Raw genomic sequence first — 27,529 nt, forward strand, 5'->3', positions numbered from 1 at the left:
TATGTGTGTCTATGTGAAGGTGTCAGTCAGATCTTGGCGTTACAGACAGTTGTGAGCTGCCATGTGGGTGCTGGGAATTGAACCCCAGTCCTTTAATAGCCTACCTAGCCTGTTTATCACCACACATGTTTATTAATTGTAGATGGCTTTTTTTTTCTTTTGGTTTTTTGAGACAAGGTTTCTCTGTAACTTTGGACCCTGTCCTGGAACTCACTCTGTAGACCAGGCTGTCCTGGAACTTACAGAGGTCCATTTGCCTTTGCCTCTGCCTCCCGAGTACTGATATTAAAGGTGTGTGTGCATCATTACCGCCTGTCATAAATTGCATTATTTTAAAAGACTTTAAAAAAGATTAAATTTTGTTTTTGTAAAATAATTTAAAACTCAAATTATATCTTCCTTTTCTTTGTCTCTTTTTTTGGGGGTGGGGTGGGGCAGTCTCCCTGTTGACCATGCCAGTATGTAGCTCAAGGTGGCTTTGAACTCAGAGCAATACTGCTTTAACCTCCCAAGTTCTGGGATTTAGGGTGTGAACTACCACAAGTGGCTATTTTTGTTGTTTATTGAGACAGTTTCTTATAGCGTATACTGGCTTCAGACCCAGTAGATGATCTCAAATCTCTGATCTTCCTTCTATCTCAGTGAGATTATAGACACATGACATTACACCTCTCAGTCTTTTCTTTGTTTCTTTTGCCACAAATCTCCCTATTTTACAGCCCTGGCTGTCCTGGAACTCAGAGAAACACTGCCTCTGTCTCCTGAATGCTGGGATTAAAGAAGTGAGAGCACCATGCTTGGCTTTCTCTCTTTTTTTTTTTTTTTTTTTTTTTTGTAAGCACCCCCCATCTCCCACTCCCCCACACACAGACACACACATACTTTCTCTCTCTCCCTCTCCCCCTCAAGACAGGGTTTTTCTGTGCTAATTATCCTTGGCTGTCCTGAAATTAGCTAGCTCCATAGACCAGACTGGCCTCAAACTCACAGAGATCCACCTGCCTCTGCTTCCTAAGCACTGAGATTAAAGGTGTGCACCACAACCTCTGGCTCTCTTATTCTTTTTAAGTCTAATTCATACTGTAGCCCTGGAATTCACTGAGTATACTAGGTTGGTTTTCTTTTTCAAATGCTGGACTTGCAGACGTGTGCTGTTATTCCTGGCCTTTTTGTTTGTTTGTTTTGGTTTTTTTTTTGAGACAGAGTTTCTCTGTGTGACATCTCTAATTCTCCTAGAGCTAGCTCTGTAGACCACTGAGCTCTGCCTGCCTCTGCCTCCCGAGTGCCGGGATCAAAGGCATGTGCCAACACTCCCGGTGTTACATTTTATTTTTATTAATTAAAAAAACAAAATATTTTTGAAATTATTGTAGCTACAAAATACTAAAGAGTTGCTGATTTTTCTTAAAATGTTTATTTGTTTATTTGCTTATTTATTATGCAGTGTTCTGTCCACTTGTATTCCTGTAGATCAGAAGAGGGCACCAGCTCTCATTACAGATGGTTGTGAGCCACCACGTGGTTGCTGGGATTGAACTTAGGACCCCTGGAAGACCAGCTAGTGTTCTTAACCACTGAGGCATCTCTCCAGCCCTGGAGGCTTAAGTTTTTATGTCATTTTATTGCTATATCCATGAGACTCTTATCATGAGAACAGCACAGAATAACAGTCCTCAATAAAATATATGGCTTGTTTTCTGCAGGATGGTAATTGAGCCCCTTGTTTATTGGTGGTGAAAATTTTTATACTTCAGAGATAGACAAGTCTTATTTTAAAAGTTTTTGCTATATTTTCCTTGTATTATCCATCATTCTCAAGTCCCCTAGGTTGTTTTGTTTTATTTCTTCATTTTGTTTATTACTTTATTTTGATTTATCGAGACAGGGTCTCTTTATGTAGCCTTGGCTGTCATTGAAACAGGACATGTCCTGTAGTCCAAGCTGTACTTGAATTGAAGAGATCTGGGTGCTCCTGCCTCCCCAGTGCTGAGAATAAGTGTGTGCAGCCTACCACACCTGTCCTTGTTTCTCTACTTTTCTTTTTAAATTTCATCTGTGGGTTGGAGAAATGACCCAGTGGTTAAGAGTGAGTATTGTTCTTTCAGAGAACCTAAGCTGATTCTCAGTACCCACTTCAGGGAAGCTCACAGCTGACCTCCGGGACATGCTTGCCCATGCCTCGAGTGTATACACACACACACACACACACACACCAATTTAAAAAAAAAAACCAACTTATTTTTTGAGAATTTCTTACAGGTATATGATGTTTCTTGATCACAGTTGCCACTTTTTTTTTTTTTTTTTTTTTTTTTCCTTTTTGGTAGATCATACTGAGTACTTCTGTGGGAGAACAATTTAACATAGGTTATAGAAGAGTAATAACCACTATCATTCTATGTCAGTAGCATTCCCCAAAGGTGACAGCCAACCTCTTGAGTGGTGTTGTAAGCGTGCTAATGTGTATGACCCTGAACTTTTCTGTTTTCTCCCTTTAACATTTGCTTTTCCTTTCACTGTTGTCAGTCACAACACGCTGCTCTTGAATCTCTCAGCTGCTCTTGACTCGTTATTTTACTTATGCTTTCAGTCTTCTTTAATAAGTACATTACTTGCAAGCAGTGAATTGAAAACAAGACATAAAAATAAAAAAAAAAAAAAATAAAGCGACCATTAGTGATCGGACAGTTTCTTACTTTGTGTTACATTTAACTGTTCTTTTGACAGCCCAGTTTTTAAAGCCAGGTTCGTATGGAAATGCTTTCACTCCACTTGCACTGCTTTTGGAAATAGCATACTGCTTCATCTGTCTGTTTATTTTAGTGCATTCATAATATAACACTGTCAGCATAATGTCTCATCTCACATGGCCAAAGATTGAATAAAAAAAATCACAGAAAAATGGGGGAGGGACAACAATTTTTGTCAGCATTATTTAGTACATAGATCTTTGTGCCGAGTACAATTACAGCATTAATATAGCAAGAGAATAAACAGTGATAAATTGCTGTTGTTAGTTATTTAGCTTTTTTGTTTGTTTGTTGAGATAAGATCTCACTGTTTAGTCCTTACTGTTATTAAACTCAGGGTGATCCTCCTGCCTTAACCTTGTTGCTAAGATTATGAGGAGTACGCCACCAACATCAAGCTCATCCACGTGCTCTAATAGTCGTTTGTTGTCCTTGTCATTTCTAGAGGTACTCATAAGTAGACATTTTTTGATAGTAGGAAAATAAGAGCTTTTCTTTTCTTTTTTTTTTTTTTCCTGTGCTCAGCTTTCATATTTTTTTTTTAATTAAAAAAACAATTGAGGTGATATGGCTCAAACCTGGGCCTCACACTGCTAGGCAAGTATTGTACAGCTGCAGTAAATCCCTAGGCCTTGTTTGTTGTTTTGTTTCATGTAGCCTAGGTTGGTTTCGAGTTTGTTAGGTAGCCAAGGATGACCTTGAACTCCTGATCTACATTTGTTCTGCTCCACCTTCCCAGTTCTGGTGGGATTATGGATGTGATTCAGTACGATTGGCCTTTTTTCCTTCAGTAAGTTATAAGTAGTTAGGCTTACTCAGTATTGGGTGTGAGCATCATCACTTGGAATTACACACAGCCTTGTGTTTCCTGGTTCTTTCAGTTTTTAGCAAAAATAATTCCTCGTGACCTTTTAATATACTATGTGTGTGTGTTTGTGTGTGTGTGTGTGTGTACATGAGTATACCATATATCACAATCATTCCTTTTGTTTTAAAAATAGCTTTTTATTATTTGCCTTCACCTTTTATTTTTTCGAAACTCTATAGAACCCCATAAAATTAAGTACTCCAGGTATGGTGATGCACTTGGAAGGCTGAGGCAGGAATATCACAAGTTCTAGGCTAGCCTGATAAGGCTACATAGTGAAACTTATCTAGAAAAAGCAACAACACAAAAGAAGGGTCTTGGGGGCTACCAACAATTCAGTTGGTAGAGTGTTTGCCTAATGTGCATGAAGATTTAGGCTCAGTCTTTGCAGCACTTATAAACCAGGTATTGTGCTACATATCTGTAATCGCAGCCCTGGAAAATAATGGCAGGGAGATCTAGTGTTTAAGGTCACCCTTGGGTATATAGCAAGTCTTAAGACCAGCCTAAGATAATGAGATCCTGCCTGAGAAATCAAAGTCTGGTCTCTTACTTACACCAGTAAAATAGCCACCACTCAGCTGCATGTCCTAAACTTGTGGAAGGAAATTGTTCTTTAAAGAAAAATAAAAACAAGCTGGGTGGTGCTGATACATGCTTTTAATCCCAGCATTTGGGAGACAGAGGTAGGTGGATCTTTGAGTTCCAGGATAGCTAGAGCTCCATAGAGAAACCCTGACTCCAAAAACCAGAAGAAAAAGAAAGAAAGAAAAAGAAAAGCAAGTAGATAATTTATGGGGCTTTATTAATTAGTTTCAGATGCCAGTATTAGATTATTTATATAAATTTCATCAACTATATATTGAAGATTTTTTTTTTAATTTATTTTAATGTGTGTGTAGTGCTGGGGATTGGACTCAGCCTGCTGTGTGTTAGGCAGCTGCTCTTCCTCTTAGCTACAGCCCAGCCTTTAGCTTTTTTCCTGGATTGGTAGCATTTTTTTTTTTTCTGGTGTCCAGTAGTTCTATAGCTTGGTCTTGTTATTTCACAATAGGTTTAAAAAGTAGACAATTAAACAGAGGGCTTTGGAAGTTCTGATTTCTTGACTCTTCATGCAGTGGCTGACATTTAATTGTTGTTTCTAGTATCTTTCATATGATTTACATTGAAATAGTTTCCAGATGAGACATTATGTATGTTGGCCCCCCCACGTGCACTAATGGTTCTTTACTGTTGACTTATTGCTAGGCCTGTTTCATTCTAACATCTTAGCATTTTTGTTAGACTACACGTTGAAATGCATCACTCAGTCTGTGCTTGAGCTCATTTTATTTTTTGTTTACTCAATTTAACTTCTTGTTTTACTAACCTCAATGTTTTCAGTTTAATATTGGCTGCATGCTGGTTATATTTATATGTTATGTATATTAAAGCCAATCAAGCCTAGCCTGGATTTGGTGGTTGTCTCCATTTCTTGTGCTGGGGTAGCCTTACACTTACAACTTACTTTATATCATGAAAGCCTGACACATAAACAAAACAACTAAACACAATGCAGATTTTCTTTTCTTTTCTTAAAAAAAAAAAAAAATCTTAAAGTGGTGCTGTCTAGGTGGTGGATATGATTGTATAAATACCTTGATTTTATGCTTTTTAATGTTAGCTTAAAACTTCATAAGTGGATTCTCCCCCTTTTTCCTTCCCCCCTTTCTTGTTTTAAAGTGTTATGTATAGAAGTTGCCCAGCACACTATCAGAAAGGACCCTTTCCCCATATGTTCTTCCCATATAAAATACTAGCCAGCATTTCTTTTTACATTAATGTCCCTTTTACTGGGCACATTTACCCTTTTATTAGCACCTTTTTTGCATGCATATATGTAGATTTATCTCTTGTCATCACCTATTTTAATGTCACTAGGAAGGGAAGAATATATTATTGGAATATTTTTGGTTTGTCTCTCTGTTCTGTCTGTCAGGATAATATTGGACACCGCTTACTCCAGAAACATGGGTGGAAGCTGGGCCAGGGATTGGGAAAATCTCTTCAGGGTAAGTGTTTTAAATTTGCCAAATTGAATGAAAACAATGTTTATGAAGCAAATCTTATTTTGTTATCCTTTTAAACAAGATTTTGGCTGTCTCCCATCTTCTCCCCTGCTAGAATAGTCTGTTTTTCCTACAACCTTATCTTAGTCACTGTATAACCTCCATATTTGCCAGTAATTTGGTGAGAATAAGTTGCTGTATCATTAAAACATACAGGGCCTTTCATAATATGGATGGGCCAACCTGTTTGAGTTTTTTGTGTGGAGGCAATAATAGTGCTAAGAGGAAATATGCTATTCATAGTATTCTCTTCATGCCTTTCAGTGATCTTTTGTGTGGCTACTGTAGTGTAAAGAATTTCTCAGGGCCAGGGTTAACTTGTCCCTCTAAGCTCTCCCTAGAGCTGGTGACTTTCCTGTGGCTCTTGCTTTGTGATCAGAGTGGATGTAGTGATAGAAAGGAACCTTAACCTGCATGGAATGTAAAAGAAGACATTTCTTAGAACTGTCCAAGCAGGGGCTGTATCTCAGGTTTAGATCAGGCTCTGGAAAATACATGATTTAAAGTTTCTCTTGTGCTTTTCCTTTTAACTATACTAGTCATTTGATAAAATCCAAACACTAACGTGTCTGCTTCTGAACTCTTCCTAGTAGAACACAACCAACTGCATTTATATTTTAGTTCTTTATGGTTTGAAACTATTGATGGTTGCAGATTTGATGTGAATGCTATCTCAGAAATGAGGGAAATGGCATCTAACCATAAAGGGCCTTGTATAAAGGGAGGTTTGAAGATAGTTGTGCCAATAGACATTTTTTGAAGTTTGGATATTGCTCTTTACATGAATGCTAAAGTCTAATCAGTGTGTTAAGATGAGCAAGAGAACAGGGAGTGCTAGAAGATTTCATTTAGTAAAACTTGCTTTTGCCAGGCAGCTGTGGTAATGCACGTTTATAATTCCAACGCTGCAGGAATTTGAGGCCTGCCTAGGCTACCAGGTGAGACTCATTCTCAAAAAGCTAAATCAAAACACTAACAAACAACTATTGTTTTGTTTGGTACTGATTAAACTGGAGGCTTTGTGCATGCTGGGCAAACATTCTATCAGTGTAATACATCCCAGCCCTTGCTTTTAAAATTCTTATTTTTATATTTTTAAATCTTTTTTTTTTCCCCCTTTAAGACAGGTTTCTCTGTGTAGTGCTGGTATTGAAGGCGTATACTACCACCACGACTATCACCCTTCGATCTTAGTTTTTTTAAAAAAGAACTTTATTGAATTTTGATCCTCTTTAAAGTTTTACTTTCTTGAAAAAGAAGGACTTTGGGGCTGGATTTTGCTTTCTGTTTATTTTGTTTTGTTGAGATAGACATTACTGTGTAGCTCAGGGTACCTTCAAACTGCTCTGGCTTTCCTTCCTCAGATTCTCAGGTATTGGGAATATAGGTATACAGTACCATACCCAGTGAGGTCTTTGAGAAAAATGAAATAGGTTTTATTGGTGTTGTGTCTCCAGCTCCATGGTACTATGTACATAACGAACCCTCAATAACTGATAAGTACATTTATTTAAAAATATAAAGGAAATGCTGGGTGTGGTGGCGTATGCCTTTAATCCCAGCACTCAGGAGACAGAGGCAGGCAGGTCTCTGTGAGTCTACAAAGTGAGTTCCAGGATAGGTTCCAAAAACAAACATACCCCCCCCAAAACAAAACAAACAAAAACACAAGGGAAAATTAGCTTATTTGCAGTTTAGTTTTGTTCCATTTTATTTTTTAGACAGGACCTCATTACTTAGCCCTGGCTGTCCTGAAGCTTGATATGTAGACCAGACTGGCTTTGATTTTTTTTTTTTTTTTTTTTTTTTTTTTTTTTCCTCCTTCCCCTGTTTTGTGCCTATAGAATTCTGAGATTACAACTTTTTTTATTTTTTACTTGTTTGCTTTCTTATTCTTAGGTTGGGGGTAAGGATGGATCAGGGCCTCCTTTTAGGGCCTCCTTATAGGGCCTCCTTTTAGGGCCTCCTTTTAGCCCAGGCTGATGCTGGCCTGTGTGACCTTGCAGCCTCAGCTTGTTAAATGTAGGCATTATATTATTTTTGCCACCACACCCATCCTCTATTTTATAGTCTAATTGTGATAGGTTATAAGACTAATTTTTCTATAATAACATCTTTCTCCTCTTTTCCCCTTCTTTGCTTTGTGTTCTAAGTATCCACCCCAGGACTTTGTATATCCTGGGCCCATGTTCTGCTGCAGAGCTGCATCCAGGCTTCTCTATTTGAACAGCTTGCTTTTTTGTTTGTTTTTCTTTTGAAACAAGGTCTCACTATCCCTGGCTTTTGTCTTCTGACTGCACTAGTGGCTCTGCTTGGCTGTTTTAGGGGTGTAGTTTAGTAGTGTTAAGTATATTTAAATTGTTGACCTTTGAAAAAATAGCTAGTAATTTTTTAAAGATTAAGGGTCAAAGCTAGGCAGTACTCGGGAGATAGAGGCAGGCTGATGTTTGAGCTCCAGGCCAGCCTGGTCTACAGAGCAAGTTTTAAGATAACCAGAGCGGTTACACAGAGAAACCTTGTCTTGAAAAAACAAAATAAAGTTGAAGGGTCAAGTTAATTTTAAAAACAGCTTGGTGGCTGGAACTTGGGAGAGATGGTCCTCTTCCAGAGGACCTCAGTTCAATTCCCAGCAACCACAATGGTGGCTTATAGCCACCTGTGATAGGATCTGATGCCCTCTTCTGGCATAAAGGTTTACATGCAGATAGGACACTCATACATAAAATAAATAAAATCTTTTTAGAAAATAGCCTTATTTCTTATTATTAGATTCAACATGGTGCTGGTAATATGCTGGATTTTGTCATGTAACTTTCTCCAGTTAACAGGATTTAATCTAGAATAGAACATAGTAATGGTACATTTAGGTAATTTGTAACATTTTTTTTTTCACTGTCTTTGCTATGAGTAATATAGAAGAAAGCCCTGTTAATAAACATGATAATGCCTTCTTGGTATTATACTTTCACTGTAGGTAATTCTAGGCTCACACGTTATTGTAAATTCTGTAGCTTTACTTGTTGCCAACTTTCATTCTTGAATTTAGGGCTCTTAATATATTGAACATATAACCATTCACTAAAATTTAAACATGATCTCTTCATGCCTTCTTTAGGGCTGGGGGTGGGTATCAGAAGATCAAATGCTATTTCAGCCATACAAGGCTTTTACAGGTAGAGCCATACTCCTTGGGGCTCCAGTGTAGATAGTGGACATTGGATAAGGACATACTGACTCTAAAATAAAGTTCTCTGTGTCGGGGTATAAAATTGAACTTTGCAAACTAGATTTGTTTTTGTATTTGAATTTTATTATTATTTTATATTTTCTTTGTGTTCATTATAAGATGTTAAATGCTTTTTAAAAACCTTTATTGTATATGGCAGATAATAATTGTTACTGTTAAAAATAAAGACCTGCAATAAAGTGGCTGTCATCTAAAGAAAAAAAGCTCAGCCTGTGAGAAACATTTTGCACCATTATATATAATAAATTCAGAAGAATATAATTAATTCAGAACAAAACAGTGACTTGTGGTTATATTTTGTGACCATTAAACTGGATGTATTTCTGAAAAAAAAATTATAAAGCCTTTACAGCTTTGAAATGGAATCCTTATTTTGCTGTGAGATGTGTTTCCTTAGTTTTAGCTCAGAAGTGGTCCTAAACCTTTGTTACTGTCTAAGTTACTGGTTGGTTTTGTTTTAATTATAAGCTAAATGTTCCAGGCTTGGGAAAAATGGAGTCTGATACTGTTTCAGAACTCACCCTGTTAGAAAGTAAAACAGAAGAGTTAGACAGCTATCATATTTTCTTAGCTACTAGCATATTATATTTGGCTTTGCATGATAGCCCATGTCTTTAATCTCAGCACTCAAGAACTGGAAGCTGATGGATTACATTGAGTTCATAGTGAGACCCTGCCTCAAAAAGACATTGTTTCTGCCTTTTAAGCTCATTTCCCAGGACTCCCCAATCTTGCTCCTTAACTACTTGAGACCTTTGGACCTTTGAAGGTTTCTTTTCTTCCCCCCTCCCCTCCCTTTTTTTTAAAAATATTTTTTTTCTGAGACAAGGTTTCTCTATATAACAGTCTTGGCTGTCCTGAAACTCACTGTGTAGATCAGGCTGGCCTTGAACACACAGAGATCTGCCTGCCTCTGACTCCCAAGTTCTGGCGTGAAAGGCCTGCACCACCACTGCCCCAGCCTTTGAAGGTTTCTTTAGGTCAGGGACCAAACTATGCTTTATATTTTTTTAATGTTCTGTTATCGTTAATTTATTATTATTATTTATTTTGTGTGTTGGGTGTTTTGCCTGCATGCATGTAAGTGCATCACATGCATGCATGATGCTCACAGAGGCCAGAAGAGGGCATTGGATCCTCTGAGACTGGAGTTACAGATGGTTGTGAGCAGGGAATTAAACCTGTGTCTTTTGGAAGAGCAGCCAGTACTCTTGAACTGCAAGATCACCAGGCCCTTATTTTTATTATTATTTTTTAAGATATACTTTTATTTATGTATATATGTATGTCTGTGGGATTGTTTGGTGATACATGTTTGCCACAGTGTACATGTGTCCGTCAGAGGACAATTTTCAGGAGCCGGTCCCTCACTCCCCCAAGATGGGTTTCTCTGTGTAACAGCTCTGGCTGTCCTGCAACCTGCTCTGTAGACAAGGCTGGTTTTGAACTCAGAGATTTGCCTGCCTCAGCTTCCCAAGTGCTGAGATTAAAGGTGTGTGCCACCACCACAGTTCTTTTCTACTATGTGGGTTTTGAAAACCAAACTCAGTTCTTTAGGCTTAGTGGCCAGTTCATTTACCCTCTGAGCCATCTCACTGGGCCTTTTTGAAGGGTTGCAGAAAGAAGGATTTCTTTTACCAACTCACACCAATTCTGGATCAGCCAGCCAAGTTCTTTGTTGGGACTGCAGAAGTTAGCTACCATACCTGGCATTGTGCACTCCTTTCTTGAACAAAATTAAGAATGATTGCCCCAAATGGTGCTTTGATCTTCTTGAGCATAAGGATTTCCAGTTACTTTTGTGTAGAAGTACTTCATTTTGGTAGGGAGGAGTGTTGGGTTGGGTTATGTTTGGTTTTGTGATTGGATCTTTAACGCGGTTAAATAAGGATCAGGATAAACAAATAGGCCGAATAGATGTTTATTCAGGGAGAAATAACTTACAACCTAGACAGATGAACACCAGGAAATTCAACCCGATCCTCTCCTGTCCAAGTCACACCAGAAAGAGAGTCTTTCCTGGCTCCCTTCCGACCTCCTTCCACAGGTCACTCCGCCCATGGCTCCACCCCCAATGGGCGTGGTCGTGCCACAGACGGACTATCTCGCTACAATTGGACTATCTCACTACAGATCTTGACCTGTAGCTCAGGTTGGCTTCGTACTTGGCAGTCTTCCTGCCCTTGCCTCCTGAGTGCTGGTATTACAAGTACATATTGCTACTCCTGCTTGGGTCCATCTTTAGATAACTTAAATATTTAAAAACATAATTTATCTATTTATAATTTGTGGGGAGTGTGCATATGCATTCTGGGAGTTGGTTCTCTCTACCATGTGGGTCATGGTGATCAGACTCAGGTTGTTTGGCTTTGGTACCTTTACCCACATAGCCATCTTGCTAGACTCGTTAGTTATATTTTCTATTGCACTGTGTGCCCTAATGCCTGTATGTTAGGGCCCAGCTCTCCTTCCACCATATGGACCCCACAGATCAAACTCAGGCTTAGTGTCAAGCACTTTTTCCACTGAGCCATCTGTAGCTCCATATTTAGATGTTTTAACTAAATTAGAGGTAATTCATTTCAGGTCTGTTGTAAATATCAAAAACTGGGTTATGTTCATCTTACTATGTTTTCCAGGACTGTCTAATAGCATTTTTAATGTGCCTTATATATGTTAGGTGCTACTAGATTCTAGTGTCTGTTCTTTAATTGTCTGAGTTTTAGTTTTGCTTTTGTCTTAAAGTTTTAATCTTCTCTAATGTCTCACTTTATAGTTAAGGCTGTCCTACAATTCACTGTGTAGTAAGTTCAGACTGACCTGAAAAACCTGGGGTAGTAGTCTTCCTGCCTTGACCTCCTAAAGTACTGACTGGGATTATAGGTGGGTACTACCTTTCATGACTTGTTTTATCTTTATCAACCCAAGAATTACTGTTTTTAAGTCAGGAATGGTGGTGCATGCCTTTGGTTGCAGCACTGGAAGGTAAGTGTTGGAATATCGTGGTTTCTGAAAACGTGCATCAAAGGGAGCATTATCCACTGCTTAGGTATTAAACGGAGGCATTCTGCATGCCATGGGAGCACAGGCAGGCAGACTCTGAAGAGATTTTGAATTGCTTTTAGTGCATCTTTTGAAGCAGAAACACTTGTGCTGATGTGCATGCACACACAAAGTTTTAATTTTTTTTTTTTTTTTTTTTTTTTTTTTTTTTGGCATTGCTGGTGACTGGATCCAGATCCTCATGCAAGCTGGTTTTAAAACTTTAATTAATAGTGAAATTGGATCTTACTGTGTTGCCCTGGCTGGTCTTGAACTCCTTGGTTCAAATGATCCTCCTTCCTTATCCTCTTGGATGGTTAGCATTACTGCCACAGGTACTAAGGACTATTTTCCTGTGCTCACATTTTACCTGTTTATATGTTGCACAGTACTCTACTACTACCACTGAGGTTCAGCCCCAGTTTCACTAACTACATAAGGAAAACTTAAACTTTGTCAGTTTTCTTTCTTAGTTAATATGTGTGGGTGTATATAGGCACATTGAGAACAACCTTCTGGAATTAATGCTTTGCTTCCTCCTTTTTAAGTCAGATTTCTTCTTTTTTACTCTTTTTCTCTTGATGTGCTATACATTCTAAGCTAGCCAGCCCAAGAGTTTCTGGGTTATTCTCCTATTTCCACCTCAGATCTTGAAATAGGAATGGTAGGGTTATAGTAGTCACTACTATATCTGGCTTTTTATGTGAGTCCTGGAGGTTGAGTTCGGGTTGTCAGGCTTACGTGGCTACTGTTTTTAACCACTGAGCCATCTCCCCAGCTCTGGTTTGTTTTCCTTCCTTCCCATTTTCGTTTTTCTTTTGGTTGTGCATGGTGGATGGAGGGTGCTTGATACTGGTTGTCTCTACAGAGCCCTGGCTGTCCTGGAACTCATTATAGGCCATGCTGGTCTCAAACTCAAAAGAGATCTATTTGCCTCCTGACAGATGCTATGATTAAAGATGTGTGCCACCATGCCTGGCTCTATTTCGTGTGAATTTGTGTTTTACTTGCATGTGTGCTTTGTGAAGGCATCAGATCCCCTGGAACTGGAATTTCAGGCAGTTATGAGCTGCCATGTGGGTGCTGGGAATTGAACGTAGGTCCTCTGGAAGAATAGTCAGGGCTCTTAATCTGAGCCTTGTCTTCGGCCCTCTCCTTCCACTTTATTGAGATAAGAACTCATAAGGGTCTGGCCTCAAACTCATTATGTAGCCAAGGATGACCTTGAATTCCTGATCCTCCGACATCCAGAGTGCTGAGATTATGGGTATTCAACACTACACCCAGTTTTATAGGTGCTAGGGATTGAACCTGGGACTGCTTGTATGCTGGACTACCACTCCAGCAATTGTCCAGTCCCCAGCTCTGTTGATCAGTTTTCTTTACAAATTCTTGGGGCAGATAACAGTTTTTTTGAGTGGCATATTTGTAAAAGTAGTCTCAATTTTTTCCTGTGAAATTTAGGAAAATGAAGTAATATTAAGGAAGCATTATGTGCCAGATAGTAATCTAGGATCTAGACGTTTCTCATTGTCCTGTTTAATGAAATATATAACTAGTATTTGTGTGTGTGGTGGGAAGGGGGTAGTTGAGACACAGTGTCTTACATAGCTGGGGCTGGCCTTAAACTCCTAATCCTTCTGGGTCAGCCTTCTGAATGCTGCTGGAATCACAGGTGAGCATCATCACATCTGGCTTATTTGTTTCTTTTGAGATAAGGTTTCACCATGCTGGCCTACGTAATGATCCTTCTGCCCTGTCTTCCTAGTACTGTCATAGTTATTAGCAACCAGGCCAAGTTAAATATACTCATTTTATAAATTGAAACAGTTTCAGAAAAGTCCCATAGCTGAGTATCTGCCATTTAAGTATAAGTGTGACTTTAAATCTACTTTATACCCTTTTTCCTTTCAGAAAAAAGCTGATACTGAAAATAGGAGTGGAATGGGGGAGGTCAGGAAACATAGCTCCTGAATCACAAAGCAAGGTATGGATTGTCAGGAAGGCTTATGCCTAGTGTCGGGTGTGTTTGTTACCCAAGCCTCTTGGAAGTTAGAGTCAAGATTCCCAGTGTGAGGCCTGTAGTTTGAGACCAACATTGTCTCCATAGCTTAATTTACACAGAGCTAATGGAGTTTAGGAAGCAGTGATTCTGCTCTCTGATGATTAAGTAGGTCTTAGTATGTTTGTCAAAGACAAGCCTAATCTTAGTTATTTCTGAGTTGCATTTAATAAGGTTCAGGTTCTGATAGCCTTTAACTTTTTGTCTTTTCCAGACAGGGTTTCTCTGTAGTTCAGAGCCTATCCTGGAACTCACTCTGTAAACCATGTTGGCCTCGAACTCACAGAGGTCTTCCTGTCTCTGCCTCCCGAGCGCTGAGATTAAAGTCATATATCACCACTGCCTGGTACCCTTAACTTTTTTAAAGCAAAGTCCTGCTATATACCAGGCTGACTTTGAACTTGTAGTCTTTTTGCCATAGCCTTCTAAGTGCTAAGATTATAGTTGTAAACTATCTTTAATCTTTTAGTAGAATTTAGTTAATTTATAAAAATTAAATAAAAAAGATAATAAAAATTAGAACTCAGTCTTGATTGAGTAAGAGGTCTATTTTTGTTGTTGTTTTATGTGTGAATTTTTGTTTTGTTTTCTTTGAGACAGTGTTTTTCTGTGTAGCCTTGGCTGTCCTAGAACTAGCTCTGTAGAGCAGGCTGACCTCAAACTCACAGATCCTCCTGCCTTTGCCTCCCAAGTGCTGGGATTAAAGCCAGGTGCCATCACTAATTTTTCTTTGTTTGTTTGCTTGTTTAGAGACAGCTCTAGCTGTCCTGGAACTATAGTTGTGTAGACCAGGCTGGCTTCCAAGTCATACAGATCCTCCCACCTCTGCCTCCCAAATGCTGGGATTAAAGGCATGGGCCACATCGCCTGAACTAACTTTTTGAAAATATTTATTTTTAGAGGTAAGAAATGTGGCTCAGTGATTAAGAGCACTTGTTGCTCTTGCAGAGAACCTAGATTCACTTTCCAGCATCTACATGGTGGTTTCAACCACCAGTAACTCCACTTCCAAGGAATCTAATGCTTTTGACCTTCATACACTAAGCACACCACATAATGTGGTGTACATGCATATGCAGGCAAAACATTGACACATATAAAATAAGCAAATCTTAAAACAAATTTAAAAGATTTACTTTAATTTTGTTCTTATGTATGTTTCTTTAAGACTATATGCTTCATGTGGGGCTCCCAGAAGAGAGTATTGGATTTCTTGGAGCCAGAATAATGGGCTCTAGTCCTCTGGAAGAATAATATGCACTTTTAATCACTAAACCATCTTTCCAACCCCAAGAGGGCTGGAAATTTAGAGCTAAAAATAAGGTAGAGGAAGGCTAGAGTGACAGTTCAGCAGTTGAGACATTTGTTGCCTATGCAGATGACCAGGGCTTAGTTCACAGCACCCAATGACCATCTGTTACTCCACTTCCAGGGATCCAGCACCCTATTCTGACTTTGGTGGACACTAACCATGTACGTAGCACACATACATATATTCAGGCAAAACACTCATACATATAGAATCTTTAAAATATATAAATTTTCAAAAGGAAGTATCTGGCCTAGTGGCACATGCTTATAATCCCAGGACTTGGGAAACAGAGGCATGTGGATCACTATAAGTTCTAGGACAGCCAGAGCTATATAGTCAGACCTTGTCTCAGGAAGGGGGAAAAAAAAAGCAAAAAATAATAATAAAATTAAGAAAGAAGGGATTGGAGAAGAATAGAAGGAAAGGAGTGGTGAACTGTATGAACTGTAGAGAAAGAGAATCTAATAGAAAAGATTATAGAGATCATCATATTTAAAGAGTACATAAGGGGCTGGAGAGATGACTCAGCAGATAGATAGATAGATAGATATTGTTCTTACAGAAGACTGGTTTGAGTTCCCAGAACTCCTATCAAGTGGCTCACAACTGCTTGTAACTGCAGCTCCAGGAGATTCAGACACTGCTAGCCTCCTGCATGTACCCCCACACAGATAAATGTTACAAAAAAATAACAAAATTGAAAGGATATGCCAAGCAGTGGTGATGCACATTTTTAATCCCAGCAGTTGGGAGTCAGAGGCAGGTGGATCTCATAGATTTCAAGGACAGCCAAGGCTAGCTATACAGAGAAACTCTGTCTCAACAAAGGAAAAAAAAAAAAAAAATAAGAAAGAAAGAAAGAGAAGAAGATTAAAGGATATGTGAAAATAGGATATGTGAAGACATTACATAAAGTAATGGATTTGTGGCATAAAAATTATATATATATATATATATATAATTTTACTTACTATTTTTAGATATGAAGGAAATAATGTGGAGCTGGGGAGATAGCTCAGTCAGTAAAGTGTTTATCATAAGAGTGTAAAGATCTCATTTGATCCCTAGAACCCATGGAAAAAGCCAGTCATGATGGAGCACACTTGTAACCCCATCTGGGGAGGCAGAAACTGGCAGCTCACCAGCCAGCCTAAACAAGCCAGCAGTCTTTAGGCTAAAGAGAGACCCAGATCCTGTGTCTGCAAACAAAGTGGATGGTTCCTGAGGAACAACCAGGGCTTACTTACTCTGGTGTCCGATTGTGCACACACATACACAATGGGAGAGGGAGGAAGTGACTTAGTTACTGAAGTAGCTTATATATTATCAGGGTAAATTAATTTGGAAGAATAATTAAATAAAAGTTTTGTCTGTGAAGTGTGAAGCAGAGTCTCATGTAGCTCAGATTGGCCTCAAAGCTTGTTGTGTAGTTTAAGAAGACCTTCAATTCCTGATCCTTAAACCTCTACCTCCAAATGCCAGAGTTACAGCCATACAACCACTGCAATGGCTAACTAAATGGGAAAACATCATATTTACTTGTTTGTTCATTTATTTTTTCTTAGAGGTGGGGTCCTACTATGTAGGCCTGGCTGCGCCAGGACCATACTGGTCTCTAACTGAAAGAGGTCCATCCACCTTTGCCTCCCAAGTTCGGGGAGTGAAGGTGTGTGCACAATGCCCAACATAAGTGAAATACTTTTTTAGAGATCATTTTTATTGATTAGTTTAATGTTTAGAAAAATGTTGATGGATGATGATGATGCGTGTGTTTTGTGTGGGGCCCATGTGTGTGAGGGTCAGAGGTACTCTGCCTCTGTGTATGCCAGGCTAGCTAGCCTGTAAGTGACATAGTAGTCTCATGTCTCTGAAATAAAATTTCCAGTTTTTAGATTTGAAAATTGACTCTTTTATTTTTGAGGTAAGGTTTCCTATGGCTGTGTTAGCCATGGTGGCCCTGAACTGGGAGTCTTCTGTCTCCACTCCCTTGGTGCCTGCTTCACAGGCGTGCACCGCCATACTTGACAGGGAATTCCCATTCCAAACAACAATTTGTCCAAGATCCTGTAGCCAATAAGTAGTAGAACCGTGTCAAGACCTGTGTGTTTCATTTCTGTTTTAGAGTCTTCATGAGTAGGTTATTTATGTATTTATGGATATATTTAGTGGTTCTGCAAAAGTAAGTGAACTATATCTGCGTGTGTGCTTGCATGTGTCTCCTGCGCCTTTAATCAGTGTGCTATATGACATGCCTAAACTCAATTTTGATAGAATTATAACACAGGACAGTTGTTTACCTTACTCTCGAACAATTTGGAAATGGCTCTGGAATATGATGTTTTCTTTGGAATCTGGGAAGTGATCATATATAGTCTTCATACTTAACATAAATTCACTAGAAACTAGAAGCTAAATTAGGTAGTATAAACCTTACTCTGACTTCCTTTTTTTCTTTTGTTTTTCCCAGCTAGGATTTCTCTGTGTAACAGCCCTTTTTGAGAGTTAGATCTCTTTACAGTGTAGGTCCTCCTGGGCATCAAATTCAGGTGTCAGGTTGATGGCAAGGATCTTTGCCCAGCCTTGCTGTGTATACAGGTGGGCCTCAAACTTGAGGTGTTCTCTGCTTTATCTTCTGAGTGTTGAGGTTACAAGTGTGAGCCACTATGCCTAGTTTCCTCCTTGATTTTTTTCTTATGTTTTATTTTCTGTGTAATTTTTATTACTTGTGTATTTCTTTTGCCCTTCATAAACTATAAGTTTCTAAAGACTAGTAATTAATGTGTTTTTACATGTTCTTTGTTGTTACTTTTCTTGTTTTTTGTTTGTTTGTTTGTTTTGTTTTTTTATTGTATGTATATTTACTGAGAGAATAGCCCAGTACCACACTCATTCTTCAGGAAATATCGCTGCTACTGAGCTATCTCAGTAGGTAAATGTGCTTGCTGTCAAGCCTAACAGAGTGTGATACCCATGACTCAACACAGTGGAAGGACAAAACTGACTTCTCTGACCTCTAATCTCCACATGCCCACTATGACAACCACCACTAAATAAATACATGAAAATTGGAGGGGGAAGTGGGGGATGAGTTAGGAGCTGGGCAGGTGGGGGTGGATCCTGTGATCCCAACACTTCAGAGGCTAGGGCAAGAGGGTCATAAGCAAGCTGGCCTGGGCTATATAACAAAACCTGGGGGTAAGGAGAATAAAACTAAATTAGAACCCATGCCTACTTATTAGTAATGGGGAAACAGATATAACAAATATGAGTATTATAATGGTGACACTAGAGAATTGAACAGTTTAACTTGGAATCAAAGTTTATTTAAGAATTTAGCATGCTGAAATCTCAGGTTATGAGAATATTGAATCAAGCAAGTGCTACACATCTGACCAAATATATTTGCTAATAGGTACATGAAACACCGATATCTATGGATTATTAGTTGTCTCTTCCATGAGAAACAGTTGTTATTATTAATCTTATTTAAAATTTTTCTATTACATTTATCTGTATATTTTGAGTGTGGTCAGAAAAACTTGAGGGTGTTATTTCTCTCCTACCATGTGATTCTCAGATAGTGGACTCAGGTCATAAGGCTTGATGCTAAGCACATTTTTCTGTTGAGCCATTTTGCTTGCTTGCACACCCCACCCCCTACCCATCACCCATTTTGGGATTTTTTTAGATTGTCTCATGTAGCTAAGGCTTACTTGAATCATACATACTCAGTGTATAGCTAAAGATGCCTCTGAACTTAGGATTCTTTTGCCTCTGGCGATCTATTGTTGAGGTTACAGGTTATTAGAGATTATGCAGTGCTGGGAATCCATTCCAGGGCTCTGTGTGTGCTAAGCAAACACTACCAGCTGAACTATACCCCCAACTTTGGGGGGATTATAAGAACACCGAGTAAAAAGTATATTTTAGACAGGCAGTGGTGACACACACCTTTAATCCCAGCACTAAGGAGGCAGAGGCGGGAAGATCTTTTGAGTACTACCAGGCCAGCCTGGTCTATAAGTGAGTTCCAGGACAGCCAGGGCTACACAGAAAATCCCTGTCTCCCCACCCCTCACCCCACCCCACCCCACCCCACCCCACAAAAGTATAATTTATTTAGAAGCTGTTTTATGAAGAAGCTCAAAGCAAACATAATCTCAGCCCTTGGGGAACTGAGACAGGAGAATCAAAAGCTCAGAACCCATTGAGCCACACAGCAAAGTTGCCTCCAACAACAGAGAAAGAAAATGTTATCACCAACATAAATATCAGGGGATGTTACTTAGAAGATATATAATGTCTTCTATGAACATAACGGATTTTTTTCTTTTTCAAAAGGGTGGACAGTGTCACTATGTACCCTGGAATAGCATCAGAATCAAAATCCTCCTGCCCCAGCCTCCAAGTGATGTATGATTTTTTTTTTAACCTCCCCCCAATACAGACTCTTACTATGTAGACCCAACTAGCTTGGACTCAGAGGGCTCTGCCTCCTTAGTGCTGGAATTAAGGCATGCACATCTATACCTGACAAAAATCTGAATTTTTAAAAATAGTCTAGAAATGCAGATTTTTAAAAATTGTGTCTCAACCTCCTGAGTGATGAGATTAAAGGCCTGCATGCATCACCACCTTGCCTGGCTATGAGTGTGATGTGTATGTTTGAGTGCCATGGCCTGTGTATGGTCAGAGGTTAACTTTGTGGAATTAGTTTTCTCCCTTCACTTATACATGGGTTCCAAGGATTGAACTCACATCGTCAGGCTTCGCAGCAAGTGCTTTACCTGCTGAACTATTTCATCAACCATAAACACTTCACTTTAGATTGTAACATTCTGCCTTGATTCCTAAAGACTAATTATCAAAGAGTCCATCTCTTAAAAGTCCTCATAGTCTAACAGTCTTGCCACAGTTCAGAAGTTCAAAGGGTCTTCTGAGACTAAAGGCAGTCAGCACAGAAACCCTGTAGAATCAAAGTCAAATTTGTGTACTGCAGTGTATAATGGCACAAAGTAAACGATTCCATTCCAAAAAGGAGAAATGAGGGCATAGCAAACAAAGGCTGGAATAAATCACGCAGTTCTGGGTCCAGTGTTTGGGGTTTATGACAGAATCATCTGGGCTCCTGAGCACCTGCCTCTTAGAGAACACACACAGCCCTTCTGGACCAGCTCCATTCCATGCCTGCAACTTTTCTTTAGGGATTTCCCATGGTTTCCATTGCAATTTAGGCTTCACCTTCATGTGGTGACTTCTTGGGGCCTCTTTGCAGGACCTCTGACCCTACCACACATTGCCTGGTCTCAGCAGCTCTCTCCATGGGACCTTGACACAAGATTCCATTACTTACTCAGTGTAGTCTTTCTTGCCTACAAAACATGCACTGGGTGGCTGACGCTGACAAGATCTGCTGCTAGCTTGGGAAGTAGTAGCCTGTCCCCCTTGGGCCACAGTTGTATTATTCACTATGTGCTGACCCCAGGGAAACACTTCCTAAGTGATTATTTTCAAACAGGGAACCGTATGTTCCTATTATGGTTTCTAATGTTTGTTTTTGAGATAAGGTTTCAATGTATATCTCTGTACAACTTTAAACTTACTATGTGTAGATCTGGCTGACTTGGAATTCTTGGCTGTCCTACCTCTGCCATCTCTGGTATAAACATGTGCCACCATATCTGAAGAAGGATTACTTTTCTTTCTTTCTTTCTTTCTTTCTTTCTTTCTTTCTTTCTTTCTTTCTTTCTTTGTTTTGTTTTGTTTTTGTTTGTTTTGTTTTTGAGACAAGGTTTCTCTGTAGTTTTGGAGCCTGTTCTGGAACTCACACTGTAGACCAGGCTGGTCTCAAACTCACAGAGATCTGCCTGTCTCTGCTTCCCAAGTTCTGAGATTAAAGATGTGCGGCACCACTGCCTTGCTAGATCACTTTTGAAAAATATTTCTGAGCATGGAATATAGCTGATTCATTGTAATACTTGAAGGACCCGAGCTGGATCCTTAGAATCCAGGTCACAAAAAAAAAACTGGCATTCTGGGAAGCAGAGACATGCAGATCCTTTGGATTGACTAGCTAGGTAAGCTACATGGTAAGCTCCATGAGAGACTTTCTCCTCCCCCCCCCAAAAAAGAAAAAGTTGAATAGTACCTGAGAAACAATACCAGAAGTTTTCCTATAGCCTTCTTAGACCTGTGCATTGCATATAACACATACATTTTTGTATAGTGATTTAAATTTATAAAACTTGCTTTATTTGTTACCACTTTTGATCTGTATGGCAGTCCTGGAAATAGATAATAGCCATCTGCTCATACTCTCCTGTGGTTTAATTTGTTGTCTCCTCTTGGAGAACTGAGATTTTTATAGCCTATCCTTTTAGGGGGATGATACTAAAAAAAACTATACTAAAGAATTCATGAAAGTGTGTGTATTGGGGAAGATAATAGTGAAAAATAAAAGAAAGTGGTTTACATGAAATTAGAAAGTCTTTTGGGGTTTTAGAGTGATTCTGCAACACTAAGAACTTTTCATTGTAGTTATGGAACACTTACACAACTAGCTGTAGGAGATACAACTGCAAGAAGCCATTTGGTTGTCAAGATTTTTATACCATTACTGCTGTACCAGCTATATAACACCCCAAATATTTTCTGCCTTCAGACTTAGAATTGAAGTAATGCTGGACAGTGGTGGTATATGCCTTTAAACCCAGCACCCGGGAGGCAGAGGCAGGCAGATCTCTGTGAGTTCCAGTATAGCCAGGACTACACAAAGAAACCCTGTCTTGAAAAGCCAAAAAGTAATTGAAGTGATGCATACAGACTGTTAAATATTTCTAATGCCTTTATTTTGGATCATTAGCAATAATGTCTCTTGCTCAATCAACACTAAATTAATTATATAGAACTATAGTTCTGATCCATAGAGTTCAAGGTTGTCATTTTGTAAGCACATTCTTGTTGTGGTGGTAGTTAGTGGTGATTCTCATTGCTTTTGTTTTTAAGACTGGGTCTCACTCTCTAGCTCTGACTGACCTAGAACTCACAGTGTAACCCAGGCCTCAGGATTGCTGTAGTTCTCATCCCACAGCCTCCCAAATGCTGCTAATTCCTGGTGTGTATCACCATGCCTGGCTCTTTTGGAGTTCTTTGATGAAAAAAATATTCACATAAGGGTGGCTACAGAGATGAATAATCAGTAAAGTGCTGCTTATATGTCAAGCATGTAGACCTAAGTTTTGGATTCCAGTCCATGTCTATAAACATGGAGAGTGGAGACAGGAGGATCCCTGAGGCTGAGGCCAAGAACTCTGGGTTCACTGAGAGACTTTGTCTCAAAAAATAATGTGAAAAACCAGAGAAGACACCTGAGGTTGAACATGCCAGTTTGAACATATGCAAGATACAGTCATGCATAAACATATGTATGAACATATATATATACAATAAAAATAAAGAAAAACATAGATCATTAGAGTTGGAGCTTAGTGACAGAGCATTTTAGAGTTCATGGAATACCAATATAAAAACAAAACAATAAGTAGAAAAAATAAACAAATTCCCGTTTACTAGCAAAACATCATTGGCTAGTAAGCTCCCTCAGCAGGCAGGGCTGTGGATGTGAACTAGATTCTCTCTCCTTCTTCCTTTAAGGTAAATCCCAGGACTCAAGTCACCAGCTTGCAGAGCAAATGCCTTACCCACTGAGCCAACTAACTGTCCACAGGTCATCTTTTTAAAGTTGGGCCTAGTGAAAGACACAACAGAAACATCCTTAATAGTTCACTAGAAATTAAATTAAAAAATTTCTATACTTTGAAAATAAGGAAGTGAATTCAGTTCAGTTTAAAAAAAAAAAAAAAAGTTGGCTCTTCAAGGGAATATACATACTTTTGCTACTGCTGCTTGCCCCTAAAACATTTGATCATTACAAAATGTTACTTGGTTATTCTAAGTTACTCTTTTTTTATGATTTATTTTTATTTTATGTGCATTGGTGTTTTGCATATGTATCTGAGTGAGGGACTCAGATCCCCTGTAACTGGAGTTATAGACAGGTTGTAGACACAGCTGTCACTTGGGTGCTGGGACTTGAACCAGCTCCTCTGGAAGAGCAGCTAATGCTCTCAACTGCTGAGCCATTTCTTCAGCCCTTCTAGGTGATATTCTTTATGGTAGAATCAGTCATTGATTGGAAATGAATGAGTAAAGGGATTTTTTAAAAACATGGTATAGCATCTTCTTGTATATATTCTTTGGTGTCCTTTCCCACTGTGATTTTTTTTCCTTGATTCTGTAGTCACTTTAATACATACTATTAAGAAATTACAGTTTCAGGCAAGAAGTGATTTCATCTTCAGATTGTTTTGTAATTTGGATCATTTCTGTGAGTTAACTCTGGAGATATTATAAATGATGGTTCTTTTCTTTTGAGGCTTTTTGTATTTTCCTGGAATTCTTTTCAAAGGTTGGTTTAGTTATGTGCAGAAGGATAGATAGATAGATGTTGGTGATGAAGTCTTTTAAAAGGAAGGAAATATCTGAGCAGAGCCACTTAGAGTTTTACTTACTCTTAACAGAACTTAGTTCTTTAAACACTGAAGATCTACAGTTGTTTCTTAAGACTGTTTTAAAGTGGTCTTGTAACCATGTCAGCCAGGCTCCTTATTGTGGAAAAAAAATTACATGGTCAGTGTCTGGTTGATCCCATCCCATCTTTACTGTGATTTATTTAAGAATTCCATCTTGAGCCTGAATACTAATTTTCCAGAATGGATAAGTTAAAAGAAAGATTGGAAGCTAGAGTTAGTTTTCTCCCTTTAAATAAACTGACTCATTATCCCATCCCCCACCCCTGCTTTAATGAAGAGATTGTTCGTGTTCTCAAGTAGCAGTACAAAAATCTCACACCCCATCCTGACCAGTACAGAAACAGCTGCTGTAGCACAAAATGTCCTTTCTCTGTCCTCACTAAAATCGGGGGAGGGACAAAGCCCGCTTAGTACTTTACCCCCATCCTGTCTGCCTGCTAGAAGGCCTGTTTTCTACCCTAATGGTCTCTGCCTAACAAACGGTGTTTCTTTTTTACAGCGTTATGACCCTGGACTTGTTGTGGTGATGGTAAACTTAGTGGTAATTTTTTATTTTCAGACTGAATTACTCCTTTTGTCATCAGTGCACCAATATGTTAGGCTTACTCTCTCTGTTGTAGCCTCATCCTTCTGCTTGGTCTTTTCATTTTCCTTTCCTTTCCTTATGCAACTTGTCTGATCCTTGTTTATTAAAGGGTAATGTTAAGAAGGGATGTATCTATGTTAGAACTGTCGAAAAGAATCAGAATATTAAATTCTAATACTGTCAAAACCTGATTTTCCCACCCCCAGTGTAATGGGCACTAGCACTTGCTACTGCAATTTATAAATAAGTTAAAACAAACTTTGACTGCCTTAGAAGGCAAAAGTACTAATACAGAATTTATAAACAGGGGTTTACAGAGGTAATCAATCTGTACCAAAACTTTGTTGATTCTTCCAAAATAAATTCTGACCAGTCAAAAACTTTTCTAAAATAAATTTCTTTGATGTTTCTTTTCAATTGTTTCATTGGACTATTTGTTTTTACCAGTAAATCCCTGATTGAGACGTTATGAAAGTGATATTGCACCTAGGAAGTCATTTTTATAACCTGTCTTTACCTTGGTCCTTTTGCTAAAGATTGCAGTCACTGCTTATTTATTATACCATTGGGCAGAAGGGAATGCTACGTTTGCGTCTTGTTTGACTGGCAGTCTCAGAAATCTCTAGTAGAACACTGTGTTCTGTAAGGTTTGTGTTTTCCTGGCAGAAGATTTCCATTATTATGTGGGTAGGGTTTTTTGTTTAGTTTTTAACTATGATAATAATTGCTTGTTTTCAACCTATTTATTGTTTAAAAACAATAATGGGACCTTGTTGATAATCAGTTAAACTTTCAAGTGTCAATAATGGAATATTGTTGACAAGTAGTTAAATTTCTAGGTTTGTTTTTCAGTATGATTTAAAGATGCAAAAATACTAATGCCATAAATATATAGTGACCAGGCACAAATGTTGCTGGCGATTTTCTTTTTTTTTTCTTCAGGATCAAACAAACCAATTCTTTGAAAATTTTTCTTTGATAATACATAAGATTTAGCCTGACAAAACTCAAATTTCTTGCCCAAAGGTATAATATATCTGTGTGTGTGTATAACAACAACAAAAACAAAACAAAAAACAATTGTTTACACCAGCCTGAGTGAAATGATGAGGGAAGTAAACATTGTGTTTTTTCACTGAAGGTGTACCCTGGGTAAGGTAAGTCCTGAAATTTCAGTTACATCACAATGAACCGCGCAAGTTGTGATGTAAAACAGCTGTGGTAGTAAAGTGCTTGTCTGCCCCATTTGCTTTGTTTGGCTGGTTATGAGTGGATTAAATATATATTTATTTTTTTTAAATCTCCAGCATAGATCAATTAGTTGAAAGTCAATTTTCTTCACAAGTAGTCCTTTTCACAGCTTACCAGTTACCATCCACAGACAGTGGTAAATTCATTCTAGGAAATGAGATCTCAGGCACCAGTTTTAAAATGAAACCAATCTTGTCCTTAAGGGCAAGGAGCTGCTGTTTTTTTTTTTATTTAAGTGTTTAATTTGATTGGAAAGTGTCTTTTGAAAAACAAAAATTTTATACATATTGAATAATAATTGTATCAGTTTTCTCTGTTTGAAATGCACACCTTTTTTTTTTTTTTTTTTTTTTTTGTCCTATTTAAGCATTTAAGATATTCATCACCAGTTTTAAGGGGTGACAAAGAGATTTCAGAACAAAGTTGTGGTGATTGCTGATGGGAAGCTGCTTGGGATCCTTTAAAAACTTCTGCCGGCATGGTGACTCAATGCCTGTAATCCCAGCATTTGGGAACTTCAAAGTCATCCTCGCCTTCATAGTGAGTTTAAGGAGGCCAACCTGGACTACATGAGACCCTGTCTTATAAAAACAAACAAAAAAGAACTTCTAAAGTTTTTAGTTGTAAGACTTCTGGTGCTATTGATGTTTCCCATTTATTCACTTACCTTTACCACAGTTACCTAGAGTTCTCTCCAGCAAGGTGGTTAACCAAAGTGGGTTGTTGGGTTTAATTCAGGAAAGGAAGGGTTGGATGTAAGCTGTGAGAATGGCTTTTGTTTGGTTCACTGTAGCTTTCTGGTCTCTGCACTCCAAGGCAAGATCTAACCACTCAAACCTAATGTTTAAAGTGAACTGTAAGTCTAATTTATGTCTCAACTTGACTCTGTGTTCCTGTTACAGGGAGAACAGACCCTATTCCAATCGTTGTCAAGTATGATGTCATGGGAATGGGTCGCATGGAAATGGAGGTAAATTAGTCTCATTAAACAGCATTAGTGTTATGGGATATATAAAATCAGCATTAACATCAAACTCAGATATCAGTGTAAGCATATATTTATCAGATGAACATGGTTTTAATTTTTCTTTGGTCAACTAGAAAATATATTTTATGTTTTCATTTTTGGTTATTTTTGAAGCACAGAAGATGTAAACACTGCTCCTGTCTTAACGGGTGTAAGCATTGCATCTTCCCAGTATTGTACAGAAAGACCAGGTGAGGCTGTGGTACTTGTTTTAATGGACAGTGTTGCTCTGTACTTAAAACACTGGTGTGGTAGAAGCTCTGCCCATGTAGAGTTGTGTACAGCTATTATGTGCCATACCTTCTTTTTACTGTCTGAAATATGGTAGTGAATATTGAACTGAACTCTTGTTATCAACAGTTGGGTCTATTAGGACTGTCAGGAGAGAGAGTAAGGAACTTACTTGACTTGCTGTTTTCTGTGAAGCAAGAGCTTCCTGAGAGAAACACAAGCTTCTTGCTTTCAAACAGCATTACACTTGTGTAAATGACATTCTCTAGCTAACTCTGGGGTACTTTAGGAAGTAAGAATAACTATACCTATTTCTGTCAAGCTGGATTATGCCGAAGATGCTACCGAGCGGCGGCGTGTCCTAGAAGTAGAAAAAGAAGACACAGAAGAACTGAGACAAAAGTACAAGGTACCTTAAACAAAGTCACTGTTGTGTTTTCGCTGCGATACTTAA

General features: G+C 38.6%; 1 protein-coding gene across 10 annotated transcripts in view; it reads left to right on the top strand.

The window, feature by feature from the left end:
- The window catches only part of Gpatch8 (G-patch domain containing 8), a 72,959-nt gene that overhangs the window by 18,372 nt on the left and 27,058 nt on the right, over nt 1-27,529 (top strand). For 2 of the 10 annotated variants that reach the window (XM_051177996.1, XM_051177975.1), the window contains 5 exons: nt 2,728-2,745; nt 5,597-5,669; nt 6,598-6,664; nt 26,720-26,787; nt 27,398-27,484. In XM_051177996.1, the coding sequence (XP_051033953.1) occupies nt 26,761-26,787; nt 27,398-27,484 (114 nt within the window). In that variant the 5' untranslated portion in view covers nt 2,728-2,745; nt 5,597-5,669; nt 6,598-6,664; nt 26,720-26,760. Of the gene's footprint in view, nt 1-2,727; nt 2,746-5,596; nt 5,670-6,597; nt 6,665-13,929; nt 14,003-26,719; nt 26,788-27,397; nt 27,485-27,529 lie in introns of all 10 variants that reach the window. The other 8 variants (XM_051177986.1, XM_051177966.1, XM_051177954.1 and 5 more) reach the window with 5 other exon arrangements.

This window comes from Phodopus roborovskii, unplaced genomic scaffold (genome assembly GCF_943737965.1).
Source record: "Phodopus roborovskii unplaced genomic scaffold, PHOROB, whole genome shotgun sequence".
Lineage (NCBI taxonomy): Eukaryota > Metazoa > Chordata > Mammalia > Rodentia > Cricetidae > Phodopus > Phodopus roborovskii.